At 39.0% G+C, this 21550-nt stretch overlaps 1 protein-coding gene across 2 annotated transcripts in view; it reads left to right on the top strand.

The window, feature by feature from the left end:
• Nucleotides 1-21550, top strand: part of LOC144014872 (myosin-7B-like) — a 508753-nt gene that overhangs the window by 335249 nt on the left and 151954 nt on the right. For both annotated transcript variants that reach the window (XM_077515180.1, XM_077515181.1), the window contains 4 exons: nucleotides 10698-10821; nucleotides 10884-11020; nucleotides 17908-18078; nucleotides 18146-18230. In XM_077515180.1, the coding sequence (XP_077371306.1) occupies nucleotides 10698-10821; nucleotides 10884-11020; nucleotides 17908-18078; nucleotides 18146-18230 (517 nt within the window). The remainder of the gene's footprint in view (nucleotides 1-10697; nucleotides 10822-10883; nucleotides 11021-17907; nucleotides 18079-18145; nucleotides 18231-21550) is intronic.

The raw sequence follows: 21550 nt of genomic DNA on the forward strand, positions 1-21550 counted from the left end.
TGAAGCTATCTCTATGACAACATTCAGTTATATGCAGCGCCACCTAGCCCTTGAGGCATAAAAAAAAAATACCCCACATACGGTATTTTGTACAAAAAATGTAAACTCATTCTGAGTGTGATAACTAAGTCATTTATGAATATTCTTTTAGTTTCCACCACTCAAAATGTTCACTGGCATCAGACTTATCCAAACATATATATATTTTTATTTATTTTTGATAGCCTCTGTGGACATTAAAAGCAATATCGTGAATGAAGGATATGCTTAATAACTCCACGGTACATGCTCCAAAAAAAATCCCACACTTGACATGTATGCTTATAATCAAGGCCTGAAGGTATCTCGATGACAACATTCAGTTATAAATACAGCGCCACCTAGCCCTTGAGGCTTATATAAAAAAAAAAAAACACATACGGTATTTTGTACAAAAAATGTAAACTCATTCTAAGTGTGATGACTAAGTCATTTATGAATATTCTTTTAGTTTCCACCACTCAAATTGTTCACTGGCTTCACACCGATCCAAACGTATGTACGTTTCCATTTTGTTTTATTCATTTTTGATTGCCCCTTTGGACAATAAAAGTAACATTGTGCAATGAGTACAACGAGCGATGATGTATATATACACTTTTACAAAAAATACCAATCAGGGCAACTCATTGCCTAAAAATAAAAAAGGACGCAGATTTTTGCAGGTCTTAACAATCCCCAAAACCCGTTGAGCTTGATACACACTGGCAAAAAAAATATTCTACATGTAAACGTTTATTATGCCATTTTCAAAGAAATTTTGCTTCCAATATGCCAGTACCCCAACGTGCCAGTACCCCAACGTGCCAGTACCCTCACGTGCAAGTACCCCAACGTGCAAGGACTCCAACGTGGCCCGGGCTGCGAGGGCCCTTTATAGCTGCTCGCAGCTCTAGTTCTTCTTCTTCTTCTTCTTCTTCTTCTTCTTTATTCTCCGCAAACGATCGCGATTTTGGGTACCTAAACATTTACGAAAACTCACCGAACTTTGCACACTCCTCAGGCCCGGCGAAAAATTTGATATTATGAAGTCGTCATAACAACGTGACTCTATAGCGCCCCCTAGCATAGAAAAATAAAAACCAAGCCCGGCATGTTTGAGCTAGAGCAACGAAAACTGGCAGGCACGTGTAGCACCCCGAGACGCACAAAAAAGTCTATTGGGACCATGTAGCTAAAATGTACAGGAAGTGAGCTATGAATTTTTTAATGTCCAATTTTGGCCTATTTTGGCACATTCACTGTGGTCATGCTTTTTCCCCCTTTGCAAACATTTTTCATCCAATTGACTTCAAACTTGGCATTTATCATCTCAAGACCTGAGAGAACAACTGGGCAAAACATCTTGCCTTTTTGAAATACTATATGACGGGGGCGGGGCATCAAATATTGCCTTTAAAATTTAATTTGTCCAGAAAGAGCAAATGCTTAATAACTCCCATGTTCAAGCTCCAAAAAATCTCAAACTTCTCAGGCAACGTAATAGTCACGGCCTGAAAACATCTATATGATAAAATTCAGTTATACATATAGCTCCACCTAGTGGTTACAATAAATGTCATACTTTACGTTTTTAGCTACTGTGCTGAGCTTGTTGAAGGGATCCATTTGAAAATTGGTCAGAAAAGCTTTAAGATGTTGATCATGCCCCACACAGAATATTGTAACTTTTCGCCAAAGGGCGCGGCCGCTACGGTGACGCAAAGTCTGAAGATTTTTCGTGAAAATAAAAGCTGCATTAAATTGACCGAGATGATCCTATCTTCTCAAAATTTTACACATTTGATGAGAGTCCAGCCCTAAAGACATCTACTGACTTATATTTCATCTAACTGATAGCGCCACCTAGTGGCAATTTTTTTTCTTACGAATTTTCTTCTACGTTTTTCTCCAAACACGTTAACTGGACCTACCTCATATTTGCTCAGATGAGGGTTTCGGCCTTCATGATGTCACAACACGAAGTTTGTGAGTTTTCGCGAATTGCTGTGGGTGTGGCTAAGCGCTGTTCGCCAAGAAAACAACGCCAGTTTTGAGGGTCTAAACATGCACAGAAACTCATGAAACTTGGCACACACATCTGGCCTGGTAAAATGAGCAATATTTTATTGTTGATTGTGCTATTTTTACAAAAATGACTCAATAGCGCCCCCGAGAAGTTTTTAACGAAGCAGCCCCGGTTGTACGTTTAAGCAAGAACGACGAATATTTTTAGGTGTATGAGGGAGCCCAAGACCTACAAAAAAGTCTCTTGGACCCATATGCTAAAATGAACAGGAAGTTAGCTACGAATTTTTGAATGTCCCATTTTTGACTATTTTTGCACATTCACAGGGGGCAGACTTTTGCCCACTTCTCCTACACGTTTCATCTGACTGAGTTAAGACTTGACCTGGACCATGTCAAGACCTGAGCCAACGACAGGGGGAAAAATCTTGACCTTTCGAAATACTATATGATGAAGGCGGGGCATCAAAATTTGTGTTTCGCACTGAAAAAGGATATGCTTAATAACTCCCCGGTACATGCTCCAAAAAATCCCAAACTTGACATGTATGTTTATCGTCAAGGCCTGAAGCTATCTCTATGACAACATTCAGTTATATATGCAGCGCCACCTAGCCCTTGAGGCATAAAAAAAAAAATACCCCACATACGGTATTTTGTACAAAAAATGTAAACTCATTCTAAGTGTGATAACTAAGTCATTTATGAATATTCTTTTAGTTTCCACCACTCAAAATGTTCACTGGCATCAGACTTATCCAAACATATATATTTTTTTATTTATTTTTGATAGCCTCTGTGGACATTAAAAGCAATATCGTGAATGAAAGATATGCTTAATAACTCCACGGTACATGCTCCAAAAAAAATCCCACACTTGACATGTATGCTTATAATCAAGGCCTGAAGGTATCTCGATGACAACATTCAGTTATAAATACAGCGCCACCTAGCCCTTGAGGCTTATATAAAAAAAAAAAAAAACACATACGGTATTTTGTACAAAAAATGTAAACTCATTCTAAGTGTGATAACTAAGTCATTTATGAATATTCTTTTAGTTTCCACCACTCAAATTGTTCACTGGCTTCACACCGATCCAAACGTATGTACGTTTCCATTTTGTTTTATTCATTTTTGATTGCCCCTTTGGACAATAAAAGTAACATTGTGCAATGAGTACAACGAGCGATGATGTATATATACACTTTTACAAAAAATACCAATCAGGGCAACTCATTGCCTAAAAATAAAAAAGGACGCAGATTTTTGCAGGTTTTAACAATCCCCAAAACCCGTTGAGCTTGATACACACTGGCAAAAAAAATATTCTACATGTAAACGTTTATTATGCCATTTTCAAAGAAATTTTGCTTCCAATATGCCAGTACCCCAACGTGCCAGTACCCTAACGTGCAAGTACCCCAACGTGCAAGGACTCCAACGTGGCCCGGGCTGCGAGGGCCCTTTATAGCTGCTCGCAGCTGTAGTTCTTCTTCTTCTTCTTTATTCTCCGCAAACGATCGCGATTTTGGGTACCTAAACATTCACGAAAACTCACCGAACTTTGCGCACTCTTCGGGCCCGGCGAAAAATTTGATATTATGAAGGCGTCATAACAACGCGACTCTATAGCGCCCCCTAGCGTAGAAAAATAATAACCAAGCCCGGCACATTTGAGCTAGAGCAACGAAAATTGGCAGGCACGTGTAGCACCCCGAGACGCACAAAAAAAGTCTATTGGGACCATGTAGCTAAAATGTACAGGAAATGAGCTATGAATTTTTTAATGTCCAATTTTGGCCTATTTTGGCACATTCACTGTGGTCATGCTTTTTCCCCCTTTGCAAACATTTTTCATCCAGTTGACTTCAAAATTGGCATTTATCATCTCGAGACCTGAGACAACAACTGGGCAAAAAACCTTGACTTTTTGAAATACTATATGACGGGGGCGGGGCATCAAATATTGCCTTGAAAATTTCATTTGTCCAGAAAGAGCAAATGCTTAATAACTCCCTTGTTCAAGCTCCGAAAAATCTCAAACTTCTCAGACAACGTAATAGTCACGGCCTGAAAACATCTATATGATAAAATTCAGTTATACATATAGCGCCACCTAGTGGTAACAATAAATGTCATACTTTACGTTTTTAGCTACTGTGCTGAGCTCGTTGAAGGGATCCAGTTGAAAATTGGTCAGAAAAGCCTTAAGATGTTGATCATGCCCCACACCGAATATTGTAACTTTTCGCCAAAGGGCGTGGCCGCTACGGTGACGCAAAGTCTGAAGATTTTTCGTGACAATAAAAGCTGCATTAACTTGACCGAGATGATCCTATCTTCTCAAAATTTCACACATTTGATGAGAGTCCAGCCCTAAAGACATCTACGAACTTATATTTCATCTTACTGATAGCGCCACCTAGTGGCATTTTTTTTTTCTTAAGAATTTTCTTCTACGTTTTTGTCCAAACACGTTAACTGGACCTACCTCAGATTTGCTCAGATGAGGGTTTCGGCCTTCATGATGTCACAACACGAAGTTTGTGAGTTTTCGTGAATTGCTGTGGGCGTGGCTAAGCGCTGTTCGCCAAGAAAACAGCGCCGGTTTTGAGGGTCTAAACATGCACAGAAACTCATGAAACTTGGCACACACATCTGGCCTGGTAAAATGAGCAATATTTTAATGTTGATTGTGCTATTTTTACAAAAATGACTCAATAGCGCCCCCTAGAAAATTTTAATGAAGCAGCCCCGGTTGTACGTTTAAGCAAGATCTACGAAAAATTTTAGGTGTATGAGGGAGCCCAAGACCTACATAAAAGTCTCTTGGACCCATATGCTAAAATGAACAGGAAGTGAGCTACGAATTTTTGAATGTCCCATTTTTGATGATTTTTGCACATTTACAGGGGGCATACTTTTGCCCACTTCTTCTCCACGTTTCATCCGACTGAGTTAAGACTTGACCTGGACCATGTCAAGACCTGAGCCAACGACAGGGGGGGAAATCTTGACTTTTCGAAATACTATATGATGAGGGCGTGGCATCAAAATTTGTGTTTCGCAATGAAAAAGGATATGCTTGATAACTCCCCGGTACATGCTCCAAAAAATCCCAAACTTGACATGTATGTTTATCGTCAAGGCCTGAAGTTATCTCTATGACAACATTCAGTTATATATGCAGCGCCACCTAGCCCTTGAGCCATAAAAAAAAAAATACCCCACATACGGTATTTTGTACAAAAAATGTAAACTCATTCTAAGTGTGATAACTCAGTCATTTATGAATATTCTTTTAGTTTCCACCACTCAAAATGTTCACTGGCATCAGACTTATCCAAACATATATATTTTTTTATTTATTTTTGATAGCCTCTGTGGACATTAAAAGCAATATCGTGAATGAAGGATATGCTTAATAACTCCACGGTACATGCTCCAAAAAAAATCCCACACTTGACATGTATGCTTATAATCAAGGCCTAAAGGTATCTCTATGACAACATTCAGTTATAAATACAGCACCATCTAGCCCTTGAGGCATATTATATATAAAAAAAAAAAACCCACATACGGTATTTTGTACAAAAAATGTAAACTCATTCTAAGTGTGATAACTAAGTCATTTATGAATATTCTTTTAGTTTCCACCACTCAAATTGTTCACTGGCTTCACACCGATCCAAACGTATGTACGTTTCCATTTTGTTTTATTCATTTTTGATTGCCCCTTTGGACAATAAAAGTAACATTGTGCAATGAGTACAACGAGCGATGATGTCTATATACACTTTTACAAAAAATACCAATCAGGGCAACTCATTGCCTAAAAATAAAAAAGGACGCTGATTTTTGCAGGTCTTAACAATCACCAAAACCCGTTGAGCTTGACACAGACTGGCAAAAAAAAAAATTCTACATGTAAATGTTTATTATGCCATTTTCAAAGAAATTTTGCTTCCAATATGCCAGTACCCCAACGTGCCAGTACCCTAACGTGCAAGTACCCCAACGTGCAAGGACCCCAACGTGCAAGGACCCCAACGCCTCCCGGGCTGCGAGGGCCCTTTATAGCTGCTCGCAGCTCTAGTTATTATTATTCTTTATTCTCCGCAAACAATCTCATTTTTGAGGACCTAAATATTTACGAAAACTCACCAAACTTTGCACACTCTTCAGGCCTGGCGAAAAATTTGATATTCTGCCGTTGTAATAACTATGCGACTCTATAGCGCCCCCTAGTGTAAAAAAATAAAAACCAAGCCCGGCACGTTTGACCTAGAGCTACGAAAGTTGGCAGGCACGTGTAGCACCCCGAGACGCACAAAAAAAGTCTATTGGGACCATGGAGCTAAAATGTACAGGAAGTGAGCTATGAATTTTTTTATGTCCAATTTTGGCCTATTTTGGCACATTCACTGTGGTCATGCTTTTTCCCCCTTTGCAAACATTTTTCATCCAATTGACTTCAAACTTGGCATTTATCATCTCAAGAGCTGAGAGAACAACTGGGCAAAACATCTTGCCCTTTCGAAATACTATATGATGGGGGCGGGGCATCAAATATTGCCTTTAAAATTTCATTTGTCCAGAAAAAGCAAATGCTTAATAACTCCCATGTTCAAGATCCAAAAAATCTCAAACTTCTCATACAACGTAATAGTCATGGCCTGAAAACATCTATATGATAAAATTCAGTTATACATATAGTGCCACCTAGTGGTAACAATAAATGTCATACTTTACGTTTTCAGCTACTGTCACGAGCTCGTTGAAGGGATCCAGTTGAAAATTGGTCAGAAAAGCCTTAAGATGTTGATAATGCCTCACACCGAATATTGTAACTTTTCGCCAAAGGGCGTGGCCGCTACGGTAACGCAAAGTCTGAAAATTTTTCGTGACAATAAAAGCTGCATGAACTTGACCCAGATGATCCTATCTTCTCAAAATTTCACACATTTGATCAGAGTCCAGCCCTAAAGACATCTACGAACTTATATTTCATCTTACTGATACCGCCACCTAGTGGCATTTTTTTTCTTACGAATTTTCTTCTACATTTTTCTCCAAACACGTTAACTGGACCTACCTCATATTTGCTCAGATGAGGGTTTCGGCCTTCACGGTGTCACAACACGAAGTTTGTGAGTTTTCGCGAATTGCTGTGGGCGTGGCTAAGCGCTGTTCGCCAAGAAAACAACGCCAGTTTTGAGGGTCTAAACATGCACAGAAACTCATGAAACTTGGCACACACATCTGGCCTGGTACAATGAGCAATATTTTATTGTTGATTGTGCTATTTTTTAAAAAAAAAGAATCAATAGCGCCCCCTAGAAATATATTTAACGAAGCAGCCCCGGTTGTACGTTTAAGCAAGAACGACGAATATTTTTAGGTGTATGAGGGAGCCCAAGACCTACGAAAAAGTCTTTTGGACCCATATGCTAAAATGATTAGGAAGGGGGAAAAATCTTGACTTTTCGAAATACTATATGATGGGGGCGGGTCATCAAAATTTGTGTTTCGCAATGAAAAGGGATATGCTTAATAACTCCACGGTACATGCTCCAAAAAATCCCAAACTTGACATGTATGTTTATAGTCAAGGCCTGAAGCTATCTATATGACAACATTCAGTTATATATGCAGCGCCACCTAGCCCTTGAGGCATGAAAAAAAAATACCCCACTTACGGTATTTTTACAAAAATTGTAAACACGTTTCACAATGAAAAAGGATATGCTTGATAACTCCCCGGTGCATGCTCCAAAAAATCCCAAACTTGACATGTATGTTTATCGTCAAGGCCTGAAGTTATCTCTATGACAACATTCAGTTATATATGCAGCGTCACCTAGCCCTTGAGGCATAAAAAAAAATACCCCACATATGGTATTTTGTACAAAAAATGTAAACTCATTCTAAGTGTGATAACTAAGTCATTTATGAATATTCTTTTAATTTCCACCACTCAAAATGTTCACTGGCATCAGACTTATCCAAACATATATATATATTTATTTATTTTTGATAGCCTCTATGGACATTAAAAGCAATATCGTGAATGAAGGATATGCTTAATAGTACCCCAACGTGCAAGGAACCCAACGTGGCCCGGGCTGCGAGGGCCCTTTATAGCTGCTCGCAGCTCTAGTTTATGCTTATTTTTCGTAGTTGTTGTTGGGTATGTGTGACTGCTTGGGTTTGTTAACTGCATACTGTGTATTGCTACAATTTGTCCGCGCTGAGTGGCCTGACTAATTAAAATAAAAGTTTGCCACTTGTAATATTCTGAGAGAATATGTTTAACGAGCAGTCCCTGAAGTGCGCATGTTTTTGATTGGAGCATACGTTGGGTGATTTTTTTTATTTTATTTTTTTTATTTTTTTTACTTGTATGCAATCGTTGTTCTTGTCCTACACACGTTAAAATAAAACGCAGCCGTTAACAGCAGGTTGTGTATTCGATTAACTTGCCACACAACACGAAACAAGACATGGTGTCAGAGTGAAAGGAGATACTCAATTCGCAACAAGATGGATGCCGCTGGAGTCCCGTCACCTCGAATGGATTGGGATGCGAGCAACTTGACCGAAGCATGGCGAAAGTTTAAGCTCCATGTCGATTTGATGTTTTCTGGTCCGTTTAAGAGGAAATGTGAAGACGAAAAGTGCAGCTACCTTCTTCCTTGGATTGGCGAGAGAGGCCGAGACATATACAACACAAAATCAAAAAACATGTGGCTACTGTGGTAACAAGCCTCATGGAACAAAAGACAGCTGCCCAGCAAAAGCTAAACAGTGCAAAATATGCAGCAAATGGAATCATTTTGCAAAAGTGTGTCGCTCCAAACAAAATAAAGGAGTACACACCTAAGTGAAGCTGACTCACACAGCAATACAGATGATGATGAATTGTTTATTGATACAATAACACAAGACAACAGTGGCAAACAATAGACTGAACAGGCATTTGCAGATTTGTTGGTTGGACCAAACAAAATTATAGTCACATTTAAGCTCGACACTGGAGCCACAGCCAATGTCATTCCCACCAATGTTTTCAAGAGTACGACACAATACAACCAACCCAAAACAACATGACCTCTTTATGGCTATGGGGGTGAGAAGTTATCCGTCAGAGGAAAACGCAACATCAAATGCCAGTACAAAGACATTCAAATGACATTAAAGGTGTACATCGTTGACAATGGTCCACTGTACAGATGCCAAGAGTTTGAAGATTTTTTGAGCACATGGGGTTTCAAACACATGACATCCTTTAAAAGAAGGGGGATGTAATATTCTGAGAGAATATATTTAACGAGTGGTCCCTGAAGTGTGCATGTTTTTGATTGGAGCATACGTCGGGTAATTTTTTTATTTTTTTTTTACTTGTATGCAAATCATTATTCTTGTCCTACACACGCTAAAATAAAATGCAGCAGTTAACAGCAGTTTGAGTAACTTGCTACACAACACGAAACAAGATACCACTCACTTGTAAATGAAACCAATGGACTCAGGATTCTCAGTGATGTCAACTGTGTCATCCTGGATCGAGGTTTGGTGGCTCCCATTAAAGCGCCACGACGTGCTCACTGCTCATTCTTTGGGCCAGCGCCAGCCGGCGAACGCGCACTAAACCGGAAGTAGATTTGGCTAGATTTGGCCAGCGTCTCCGGAGTGCGCGTCTACTCCCACCCCACCCCTCCCGATCTCAATTGTCATTGGTTAACCTTAACTGTTTAAAGTTGAACGGAGGTATGTGATTGGCTGGCATGCCATGCTTTACTTGAAACAGAAGGCGCAAGTTTACGTGACTGATAGGAGGAATAGTTGGCGAGACATCTTGCTAGGGTGGGCACGGCTGACTGCTAGGGCGAGCACGGACCCCCAAGGCCCACCCATGCTGATGGGTCCGCGCATGTGCATTTATTTTTGAGACAAACTTCAGACTGTTTCGAGATATTCACACACACAAGCGCTCAGATATTCACGTTTCCTCCGCCGTCCATGTTGGGGCAATGGCGTAGAAGAAGAAAATTTAACAGCAGAAGAAGAGCTTCAAAACAAGCTCAAGGAAACAAACTAAGGTCGCATTTTGTTTTCCGACTTGTGGAAAATAAGCACAAAATGGAAGGTCCAATAATGATTCGATTTCTGTTTTTCAACGTCCAATTTTAAATGAGAAACGGCCCATTCCCATTCAGAGACAGCAACATTGCCTCCCCGTGGATGCCAGAGGAACGGGCCTTCGATAACTGAGAGCTTTTGTGTGTGAATATCGCGACAGCATGATGTTGGTCTCAAAAAGAAATGCATGTGCGCGATGATCCACAAATGCACTTTCGACAACTTGCAAGCAAAAGTTATGGAAAAGGCACATAGAAAATACATTTAAAAAAAAAAAAGACAATCTGAAAATTGCAGATATATTATTGGATTTGAAAAACGTGAAAATCAAGGAAATGTTTGTGGATCTGAAAAACACGTGAAAATTACGAATATGTTTGTAAATCTGAAAAATGTAAAAATCGTCAAAATGTTTGTGGATCTGAAAAACACGTGAAAATCACAAATTTATTTGTGTGAATATTTTTGAGACAAATTTCTCCCCATAACCACACTTCCAATCTCAGCTATCGTATCCTGAACCCCTCTGCCATTCCCGAGGACTCCTTTGTGGACAGTGTTAAGGCTGTGGAGAAACTTCTGGGCTCACTGGATATTGACCACAGCCAGTACAAGTTTGGACAAACCAAAGTATGACAGCAATGTTGTTAGAGTCTACATTGGGTGTGTCTTCATCTTCTCCCCACCTGCAGGTGTTCTTCAAGGCAGGTCTGCTAGGTCAACTGGAGGACATGAGGGACACCCGCCTGTCTCAGATCCTTACCACGGTCCAGGCCATGAGTCGAGGGAAGCTGATGAGGATGGAGAGAGACAAGATGATGCTGCAAAGGTATCTATGCTGACAAAACAATCATCAATCATTCCATTTGAATCAGAATCATTACAATAACTGTTGTGGATTGAGGTGTGCGGATCTCAAAAACGCAGACACTGATAAATACTTTACAAAAATGTATTTACAACAAAACAAACTCCATACGGGGGCGCTGTGGAGCCGTGATCCAGGATGGCTGCTTAGGTTTGTGTCTCCGTACAACCCTTCACAAAACAACTTTGTAACCCAATATATACACCTTTTCCCGATAGTGAAATATGTCTAAAATAAACCCAGTCAAGGACTGTGAGATATTCACCAGAATACGCGGTTCCCAGAAGCCGAAAACTACCTCGTCGAACGAGCAGGACGGCGAGGCTGACGCTAAAAACATGTCTGACCTAGCGGCTGTGCTAGCGGAGCTAAAATCCCTTCGACGCGAAGTCCATGCCGAATTTGAAGGATTTGGCACCAAGCTTGACAATGTCAATGACCGTCTGGAGAAAATGACCAGCTCAATAGCCGCTTTGGAAAGCAGTGTGTTGGAGGTAAAGAAGAATGTCGCCGCCAATGCTACACGAATGGAGGAGGCCGAAAACTGGATTGTGTCGACGGAGGAACAGTTGGCAAAGAGTAAGACTGAACTTTCTTAAGCTATGAATACGCATTTCTTTTCTCGAATCGAAGACAGATGGCCTGGAAAACCGGAGCAGAGTAAATAATCTACATCTATTTGGGCTTCGAAAAGGCGCTGAGGGAAACCGTTCGATGCTAGAATATGTACGGGAGATGCTACCAGGCTGGCTAAAGCTGGATGTTAATCAAATGTTCACGCTTGATAGAGCTCACTAAACTCTGGCACCCCCTCGACCGGGTCAGAACAGGCCGATCATCATTCGTTTCTTACGCTAACAAGACCGGGAACTGGTCTTCCGTTCAGCCAAGCAACGTAGCATCACTCATGACGGTGACATACTTTTTTTCACGGAGGATCTATCTGCGGAAACCCTGAGACAACGGTACGGCTTCAACAAAATCAAGAAAGTGTTCGTCGAGAAGGGTACATTTTGTGGATTTGCATACAACCCTTGCAAGATGAGGATCCTCCACAAAGGGAAAGTTCACCTTTTCTCGATGCCAAAAGCTGCGGAGGACTTCCACCGTGAAAATGGATCTTCTGAGTGACTATAAAGCTACCGGTGAGCGTCAACTTGGAACAAAAAAAAAAAAAACAACAACAAAAAAAAAAAAAAAAAAAAAAAAAGGGGTAAAAAAGAGGAAAAAAAGTTATATATAATTTTGTAATTTGAAAATGGTTCCAAGTGTTGTTTCCTTGCATATATCATGTTGTTGTTGTTGTTGTTGTTTTGGGTTATTCACATGCTTATTAATGTTACAATGTGCAGGGTTGTCTGACAAGCTTATTATTAACTTTAGGGTTAGGTTATCATAGTTTTTGCTGCTCCATTCGGTGGATCAACTTTAGCCTCCTTAGTTAGTTTTGAATAAGGGGAGGGGTTTAAGTGTTAAATTCATGTTCTTTATTTGTGTTTATGTTTTTTTGTTTGTTGTATGTGTGTCAGGCTCCCACATTTGACAGTATGAGCATGTATGTAGAGTGTTATCTATATTTTACAGATACTATATGGAAACTAGAAATGCACCTAGTCTAAAAAATATAAAGGTGACTAGTTGGAATGTCAGAGGGTTAAGGATCAAAATAAGAACACCTCTAGCGTAATTATTGTACGATGCGTGTAATACCTGGCCGGGCCATCGATTATTACAGATTTAATGCCTGAGGGTGTCAAATGGGATCCTTGAAAAAATACTTCATTAAATGTAATAAGTTTCACCCTGTTGATAAATTGTTTCAATTTACTTATTTTCCTTACCATTTCAAGTGAGTAAGACAATACAGGACCGCGGTGGTAGATATGTGATTGTTCAGGGCAATATACTTTCACATAAATTAAACTTAGTAAGCTTATATGGACCTAAAGAGGACAACCCAAAATTCTTTGAAGATTTTTTCCTGAATTGTCTACATTACATGGAAGTTGTATTGTTGGAGGAGACTTCAACTGTACGTTGGACTCCACAATGGATCGTTCCTCTGGTCTTGATACCACCAAGACTCAGACTAGAAACTTACTCAAAAGGTATATAACTGATTTAAACCTGGTCGAGATATGGAGGGAGCGAAATCCTAGTAAAAAAAAAAAAGAATATTCATGCCTTTCGGCCCCACTTAAGTCTCATTCCCGCATTGACAATTTTCTTATATCCAGAGGACTTGTGTCTAATATTAAAGATTGCTGGTATCATAGCATTGTACTTAGTGACCATGCTGCTATCTCAATAAGTATGCATTGAGAATTTTTTTCACAGCCCATCAAAGTGGCGTTTGCAGGCAAATTGGCTGCAAAATTCTGAGTTTGTTAAGTATGTAGTAGACAAGGTTGATAACTTTTTTGAACTGAATACGAATGAAACTTCTGCTGGTATAAGATGGGAGGCGTTTAAAGAATACATCAGAGGAGAACTTATCAGCTATACAAGTTTCAAATTGAGGCAGAAGAGAATGGTTATGGACAATTTAGAAAAAAGAATTAAAGCGTTAGAAATGAACTTTAATGTAAATGAAGATCCTGCTCAAGAGAAGGACCTGCTACTCATTAGAGCTGAGTACAATAAACTATCAGTTGAATGTGTAGCTAATAGTCTTTTGTGGTTGTAACGAGACTATTATGATCAAGGCGAGAAGTCGGGGAAACTGTTATCCTGGCAAGTAGGAAAACTGCAATCCGAAAGAGCTATTAAATGTATTAGAACTTCGACTGGCAACTTTTCATGGGATCCAATGGAAATTAATGACCGTTTAAGGGAGTACTATCAATCTGTATATAAGTCAGAGACATCTAAAACGGAGGAACATTCTGAATTCCTCAATCAATGTCACTTTCAAACACTGTCAGATGATTTAAAAAAAAAAAAAGAGATGGACAGTGATATAAGTGTTGAAGAAATTTCAAATGCAATTCAAAGTATAAAAAGTGGAAAAATTGGTGGAAAAGATGGCTTGCCAATTGAGTTCTATAAAAAAAAGGTTTAAAGAAAAGTTTCTTAATCCATTATGGAATATGTTTAATGGGTCTTTTTGTAATGGGATACTCCCACCCTCCTTACAATTGGCGGTAATAACACTGATTTTGAAGCCAGGGAAGCTTCCTACAGAATGCTCCTTCTTTAGACCAATAAGTTTGATGGGCTAAGTTATTAAGATACTGTGCAAACTGTTAGCTAAAAGGTTGGAAAAACACATTCCATATCGAGTGCATAACGACCAAAATGGGTTTGTACAGAATCGCGAAGGATTTCATAATATAAGGCGAGTCTTGAATAGCATTCATGAGAAGTGTAATGCTAAGGATACAGCATTGTTATCGCTGGACGTCAGGCAGGCCTTTGATAGAATAGAATGGCCGTTCTTGTTTAACCTTCTACCTCGATATGGACTTGGAGTTAAATTTCTTAGATGGGTCCAACTTTTATATACTAGCCCTATGGCCAGTATATTAACAAATAATATTGTTTCAAAACCAATTACTTTGGAACGATCAACTAAACAAGGATGCCCCTTATCACCTATGTTATTCATATTTGCCATAGAACCGTTGGCAATAGTAGTTAGAACACATGCTGATATAGTAGGAACATAAATTGTCACTGTATGCTGATGATGTGATTGTTTTCTTAACAAATCTGCGCAAATTCCAAACCTCATTGATTGTATGGACATATTTGGCAATTTGACAATTTTCTGGCTATGACATTAATTATTCAAAATAGGGCTGTCACTAACGACTTTTTTAAAAATCGACTCGACTTCTCATATTTTTAACGACTAATCGACTTTTTTATTATTATTATTATTATTATTATTATTTATTTTATTTATTTATTTATTTTATTTTTTAAGATTTGACGCGCAAATGTTGAACATGTGTTGAATTGAGTGGATAATCTGGATATAAAACCCATTGTTCCTTGTATTTCATGTACAATAATAGTCTTTAATTTAGTCTGACTGCGGCGCGCCCACACGCAGCCACGCACATACATACAACTTCTTCATGCCCTTCCCTTCATTTCAGTGTTGTATGGTCATTGAAACACAGGTGATGGTGGTTGTTTGTTTGTTAGTTGTTTGCCGTGTCCAGCAACTGATCACCGAGTGTTATTTTGTAGCGCCGATAGGATTATTATTTTTTTTTGCCACGCCAGGGGTATTTATTTATTTATTTATTTTTACCGCCGAGGGAAACAAGATCTTCTTTCGCGACCAATATGACGTGGTTTTGTGATTCAAGCCGTTTGTGAGGGGGGTTATTCTGTCACGGTGAGTGGAAAAATGGTAAAACTTTGCTTACGTTGCCGTGAAACGCTAAGCTAACTCCCAGTGAAACGTGTTTGACTCGACAAAACGGCCATCACGACGCCTCAGTGAACTGGTCGTGCACATTTGTGTTATTCATATACGCTTGTGAATGTCTATAAACAATCGTGGTATTCACGGCAGGCCAAGAATTTTCGTTCCGAGTGTTCACGGCAAAATAACGCTCGCAGGAGATTTGCCGGTCGCAGCAAAATAAATAACTGCCCGACTAATAGAAAGTGACTGTCACACAATTAAGCAGCTGCCAAGTGCCACACGAGGAAGCGAACTAAATGACAATATTACAAGTATTTCTGTAACATTATTGTTGTGTTTACCTTTGTCTATCCGTGACGCTCTGAATTATTATTGTTATTGCTCCGGTATCCATGAACCGTGGCGTCGATTTGGCCGTCCTATTCACTCGGCAGTCATGCCGCTGTACTGATCAATGAGCGTTTAAAAGTCCTGGTGTATCTTTGCAGCTTTTACAGACTTTTTGAGGGTCGTTGTTCACCTCACCAACCAAGCCTGGCAGTAATAACGTGCATGGTGGCTTGGTGACTCCGATTCAAAGTCGTGCTCTCTTCCTCTCCCAAATGTTTAGAAGAGCCTGTACCTCTGTCCTCTTATCCATTCGCTTTTCCTCCATTTTAAAATAGTGCAACTAATGAGGACATAATCTTAACTAATAAATATTTTTTGTAAAAGTATAGATACACATCATCGCTCATACTCGTTGCAGAATGTTGGTTTTATTGTCCATAGAGGTGATAGCTTAGCCACGCCCACAGCGATTCGCGAAAACTCACAAACTTCGTGTTGTAACATCATGAAGGCCGAAACCCTCATCTGAACAAATATGAGGTAGGTCCAGTTAACGTGGTTGGAGAAAAACATTGAAAAAAAATTGTAAGAAAAAAAATTGCCAATAGGTGGGCGCTATCATATCACTATGATCAACATCTTAAGGCTTTTCTGACCAATTTTCAACTGGATCCCTTCAACGAGCTTGGCACAGTAGCTGAAAAAGCAAAGTATGACATTTATTGTTACCACTAGGTGGCGCTCTTTGTATAACCAAATTTTATCATATAGATGTTTTCAGGCCGTGACTATTAAGTTGCATGAGAAGTTTGAGATGTTTTGAAGCTTGAACATGGGAGTTATTAAGCATTTGCTCTTTCTGGACAAATGAAATTTTAAAGGCAATATTTGATGCCCCGCCCCTGTCATATAGTATTTCGAAAAGTCAAGATTTTTTGCCCAGTTATCATCTCAGGTCTTGAGATGATATATGCCAAATTTGAAGTCAATTGGGTGAAAAATGTTTGCAAAGGGGGAAAAAGCATCACCACAGTGAATGTGCCAAAATGGGCCAAAATTGGCCATTAAAAAATTCATAGCTCACTTCCTGTACATTTTAGCGACATGGTCCCAATAGACTTTTTTTTTTGTGCGTCTCGGGGTGCTACACGTACCTGCCAGTTTTCCTTGCTCTAGCTCAAACATGCTAGGCTTGGTTTTTATTTTTCTACGCTTAGGGGCGCTATAGAGTAACGTTGTTATGACAACGTCAGAATATCAAATTTTTCGCCGGGCCTGAAGAGCGTGCAAAGTTTGCAGAGTTTTTGTGAAGATTTAGGTCCTAAAAAATTTGATAATTCGCGGAGAATAAAGAAGAAGAATAAGAAGAATAAGAAGAAGAATCCGATCGAAAAACAATAGGGACCTCGCAGCGGTAGCTGCTCGGGCCCCAATAATAATAATAATAATAATAATAATAATAATAATAATAATAATAATTTTTACAAAAACAATAGAGACCTCGCAGCGGTCGCTGCTCGGGCCCTAATAATAACAATAACAATAACAATAATAATAATAATAATAATAATTATTATTATTATTATTATTATTATTATAATACGATCGAAAAACAATAGGGACCTCGCAGTGGTAGCTGCTCGGGCCCTAATAATAATACAAATAAAATAAAAAATAAAAATGTTATCAATAAATAAATAAGGTTATTACACCGGAGTTTGAATTAAATAAATTAAAGTTCAGTAAAGTGCCATATTTGTGAAGTGAAGTGCACGCTACCCCCTCGTTCCCTGTACTTACTTGGCACACTCATCACACCTGGCAAAAAAATAAACATATTCACATGTAAAGGTTTATTGTGCCATTTTCAAAAACATTTACATTCCAATGTGACAGTCCCCCAACGCATGAAGTACCCCAAAGGGGCTGCGAGAGGCCTTTATAGCTGCTTGCAGCTCTAGTTGTTCTTGTGTTTTTGTCATATTTATTCAACTATAGACCTTTGAGAATGAAATTTTGATCCACTGTATGTTTGTTTTATGTATTTGTTATGTGGATTAACCCAGTCAAAGATCCTTGATTATATTTTGGAAAGACGTTTCTTCTTTTGTTGTTGTTTCACATGGGCTTATTTCAGAGACGCGGTGATGATAATCCAGTTCAACCTGCGCTCGTTCTTTACTGTGCGCACATGGCCATGGATGATGTTGTTCTACAAGTTAATGCCCTTGCTGAGGAGTGCTCAGGTGGAAAAGGAATTGGCCTCCCTCAACGAAGACTTCAGCAAGCTAAAGGAGGCCTTTGACAGGTGCCGACATCCTTCAACTACACCTCATTCAACTCCATCTAACTTTATTTCTGTCCATCTCCTTCAGGTCCGAGTGTAAGCGAAATGAGGCAGAGGAGCGTCAGGTGATGCTGGTCCTGGAGAAGAATGACCTGTACTTATTGCTCCTAGCCGTAAGTATCAATAATCATCAAATATATATAAATTGTTCAACACCTTTTTTCTAATAAGAATAGAATAGAATAGAATAGAATAGAATAGAACACAACACAACACAACACAACACAACACACAACACAACACAACTACAACTACAACTACAACGGAACACTGTTTGTAACCCAAAACATTTGAGGTGATGTTTCCCATTGAAATTAATGGACATGCAATTCGTACCAGCCCCGAAACTAAGTTATACTCACTATTTTATTTTTATTTTTTAAATCTATGAGTGGATAAAAGTAAAATAAAAAAAAGTACAATATAGAAATAAGTAAAGACATTATTATGAAGAAACAACACTAAATAAGCATAACTGTTAAGTGCTCAATAACTTTGTAAGAAATTGGTCCAATTAATTAGTAAATCAATAATTGTTCAGTAAATTAATAATCAATTGACTCATTATTGAAAGAGACGCAAACATAATATTTAAATTAATTTTGCGCTCGCCTGCGGAGCACCACCTCTCTTTTTGATAATTTCATGAGGATAACAAATGAGAACCTCATTGATTCAGTCATTAAAATGAAGGCTGTACCCTTTTTACAATTTTGTGAGTTCTTTGTTCAGCTTAGAGGTTGCTATCAATTGATGAAACACAGTAGAAACAAAAAACAGGTTTTGATTTTGTGTACATTTATTTTTGAACCTATGTGGGAAAATCTACTTGGAACTTAAATGAACCAAAACTCTACTAATGGGTAATAAAACAAGAACTAAAATGATAAAATAATCGAAGAAAAACTAAAAGAAAAGAGAAACGGTCTTTACCAAGGTGATGGGTTTCCTAATTAAACCAACACGGGACACACATTTAATCTAACTGCTTGCACCAATTTGTACAATCTGGCTTAACTGGACCCCAAAGCAGACGAAGGCCGAGCAAGTGAGTAGCAACAATGATTTAATAACAAAAGGAGCATGATGAGTACGTGAGGGAATGATGCTATAAAAAGTACAACCAAAATGGAACAAAAGGAGCACCAAAGGAGATAACAATTATCTAGCAAAAAGTACAACAGAAAACCAAACAAACTAAACGGCTGGGCGGAGTCCCAGCTGAAGGACGTCGTTGGATAAAAATACAAGGCAAGTTTATTTGTATAGCACATTTCATACACAAGGCAACTCAATGTGCTTTACACAAGGAAAGACAACACATAAGCATCAAGAAACAGTAGTTAACATTCAGAGGAAGAAAAATAAATGAAAATAGATTACAAATTTTACTCAAAAGAACATACAATAACAATCTTAAAACATTATTCAACAAACTTTAAAACATTTAACATAAGGAAGTTTAAAATAATTAAAAAAAAACACTTAATTAAAGCTGTTTAAAAGTCCCTAATCAAAGGTATAAGAAAAAAGCAAAGTTTTTAACCTGGATTTAAAAGCATTTACACTCGCGGCTGACTTCACTTCTGTTGGTAGCCTATTCCATCTGTGTGCAGCATAATAGCTAAATGCAGCTTCACCATGTTTGCTTCGAACTCTGGGTTCCACTAGTTGGCCCAAGTCTGTAGATCTCAGAGCCCTGCTGGGTTTGTACTCAATCAGCATTTCTTGGATATATTCAGGACCCAAACCATTTAGTGATTTATAGACGAGTAGCAGAACTTTAAAATCGATTCTACAGCTGACTGGGAGCCAGTGTAAATCCTTAAGTACAAAAATACTACTAAGAATCTAACAAAAGGCAAAAATGCATACACAGTAGTTGTCTCGGGAGTAGCAGTCGGAACTCGGGACAACACGTAGTAACGTAGACAAGAATAATCCGACGGCATCCTTCAGCTCCTGCTGCACCTAAATACTGAGCTAAATGTGATGCCTGCCAGGTGTGCACCTGGGGACTCCGCCCACCCAGAAGAATGCCAGCAGCTATGAGAGAAGTAAACATGTGATCCAGCAGGCTGACATAATACACAATCATGACACAGATGGTCTTGTGTTGGTCCGAGAAGCGCAGGACCCTGGATTAGAGATTCACCAAGCACATTGTTTGAAGAAGAAGGTGAAGAGAGAGAGAAAAAGAGAGAGAGAGAGAGAGAGAGAGAGAGAGAGAGAGAGAGAGAGAGAGAGAGAGCGCCCGGCCGGGCAGCTGAGCTTCACGATGAGGGATCGACCCGCAGCTGGTTGCAGAAGGGAACGGCCCTTTAAGGGTTGCGGCCTACGATCCCCGTTGAGAGCGCTGAAATCTGTTTTTAGCCTCTGCAGGGACCCAGCAGTGTGTTTCACTGCACCTGTCACATAGCGATGGCTCCGAGAGGGTTTTGTGTGCTGGTGTTTGCCAGCCTCGGCTAGCGGCCGCGCCCGATGGAGAGCCAGAAGAGAGAGGAACCAGCAGTGTGAAGGCAGCCAGGAAAAAGAGCAGCAGAAGAGCGGGGGAGAAGAGTAGGAAGCGTGCTTTTGTAGTGGGCTTGGCCACCTACTCAACGAGGGATCGGCTATCGGATTACACCGACTAAGTTGACCAAGACCAAGTTGGAAATTTACCAGCCTTGGGGGTGAATTTTAGTAAAGACTATTCAGATTGAATTTGGATCCCATGTTCAAAGGAGATTCTAAGGTCAAAATTCAATCAATGCAAAAACGTACAAGTAGTACACACGATTAAACATCTGTTAAGCATTAGTTAAAAGTGAGTTAAATCATTTATAACGCATGTTTCTGAAATGAATAATCATTATTATGTAGTTAATAAACAGTCATAAATGTTTTACCTATCGTTAATAAGTGCATCTATAATATGTTTAATGACTGCATTTTCATACTTTATAAATGATGGCTTCAGCATTTCTAAATGATCTTACAAAACTATTGATGATTTCTAAATAGCTGCTTAATAAATAATGCAATACATAATCTAGAAATGATGAAAACATCATTTATAAAGTATGAAAATGCAGTCGTTAAAAATAGTATAGATGCACTTATTAACGATGGGTAAAACAGTTATGACTGTTTAACTACATACTAATGATTATTCATTTCAGAAATATGCTTTCTAAATGATTAACTCACTTTTAACTAATGCTTAACAGATGCTTAATAGTGAGTACTCATTATAAAGTGTTACCAAGAAAGGTTACCTAGCTTACAACTGTTAAAATGTGCACACACATTAAAGTTAAGTGGAGAATCTGCCACTGAAATGGAACATTTTCACGACACTTCGTGGGGTCAACATTTCAAAAATGGCAAACATAACATTTCATAATTCATTGTTCTAATAAGACAGGTTTCTAAAAAGGCCTTTACTTTTTTT

This window comes from Festucalex cinctus, chromosome 2 (genome assembly GCF_051991245.1).
Source record: "Festucalex cinctus isolate MCC-2025b chromosome 2, RoL_Fcin_1.0, whole genome shotgun sequence".
NCBI lineage: Eukaryota > Metazoa > Chordata > Actinopteri > Syngnathiformes > Syngnathidae > Festucalex > Festucalex cinctus.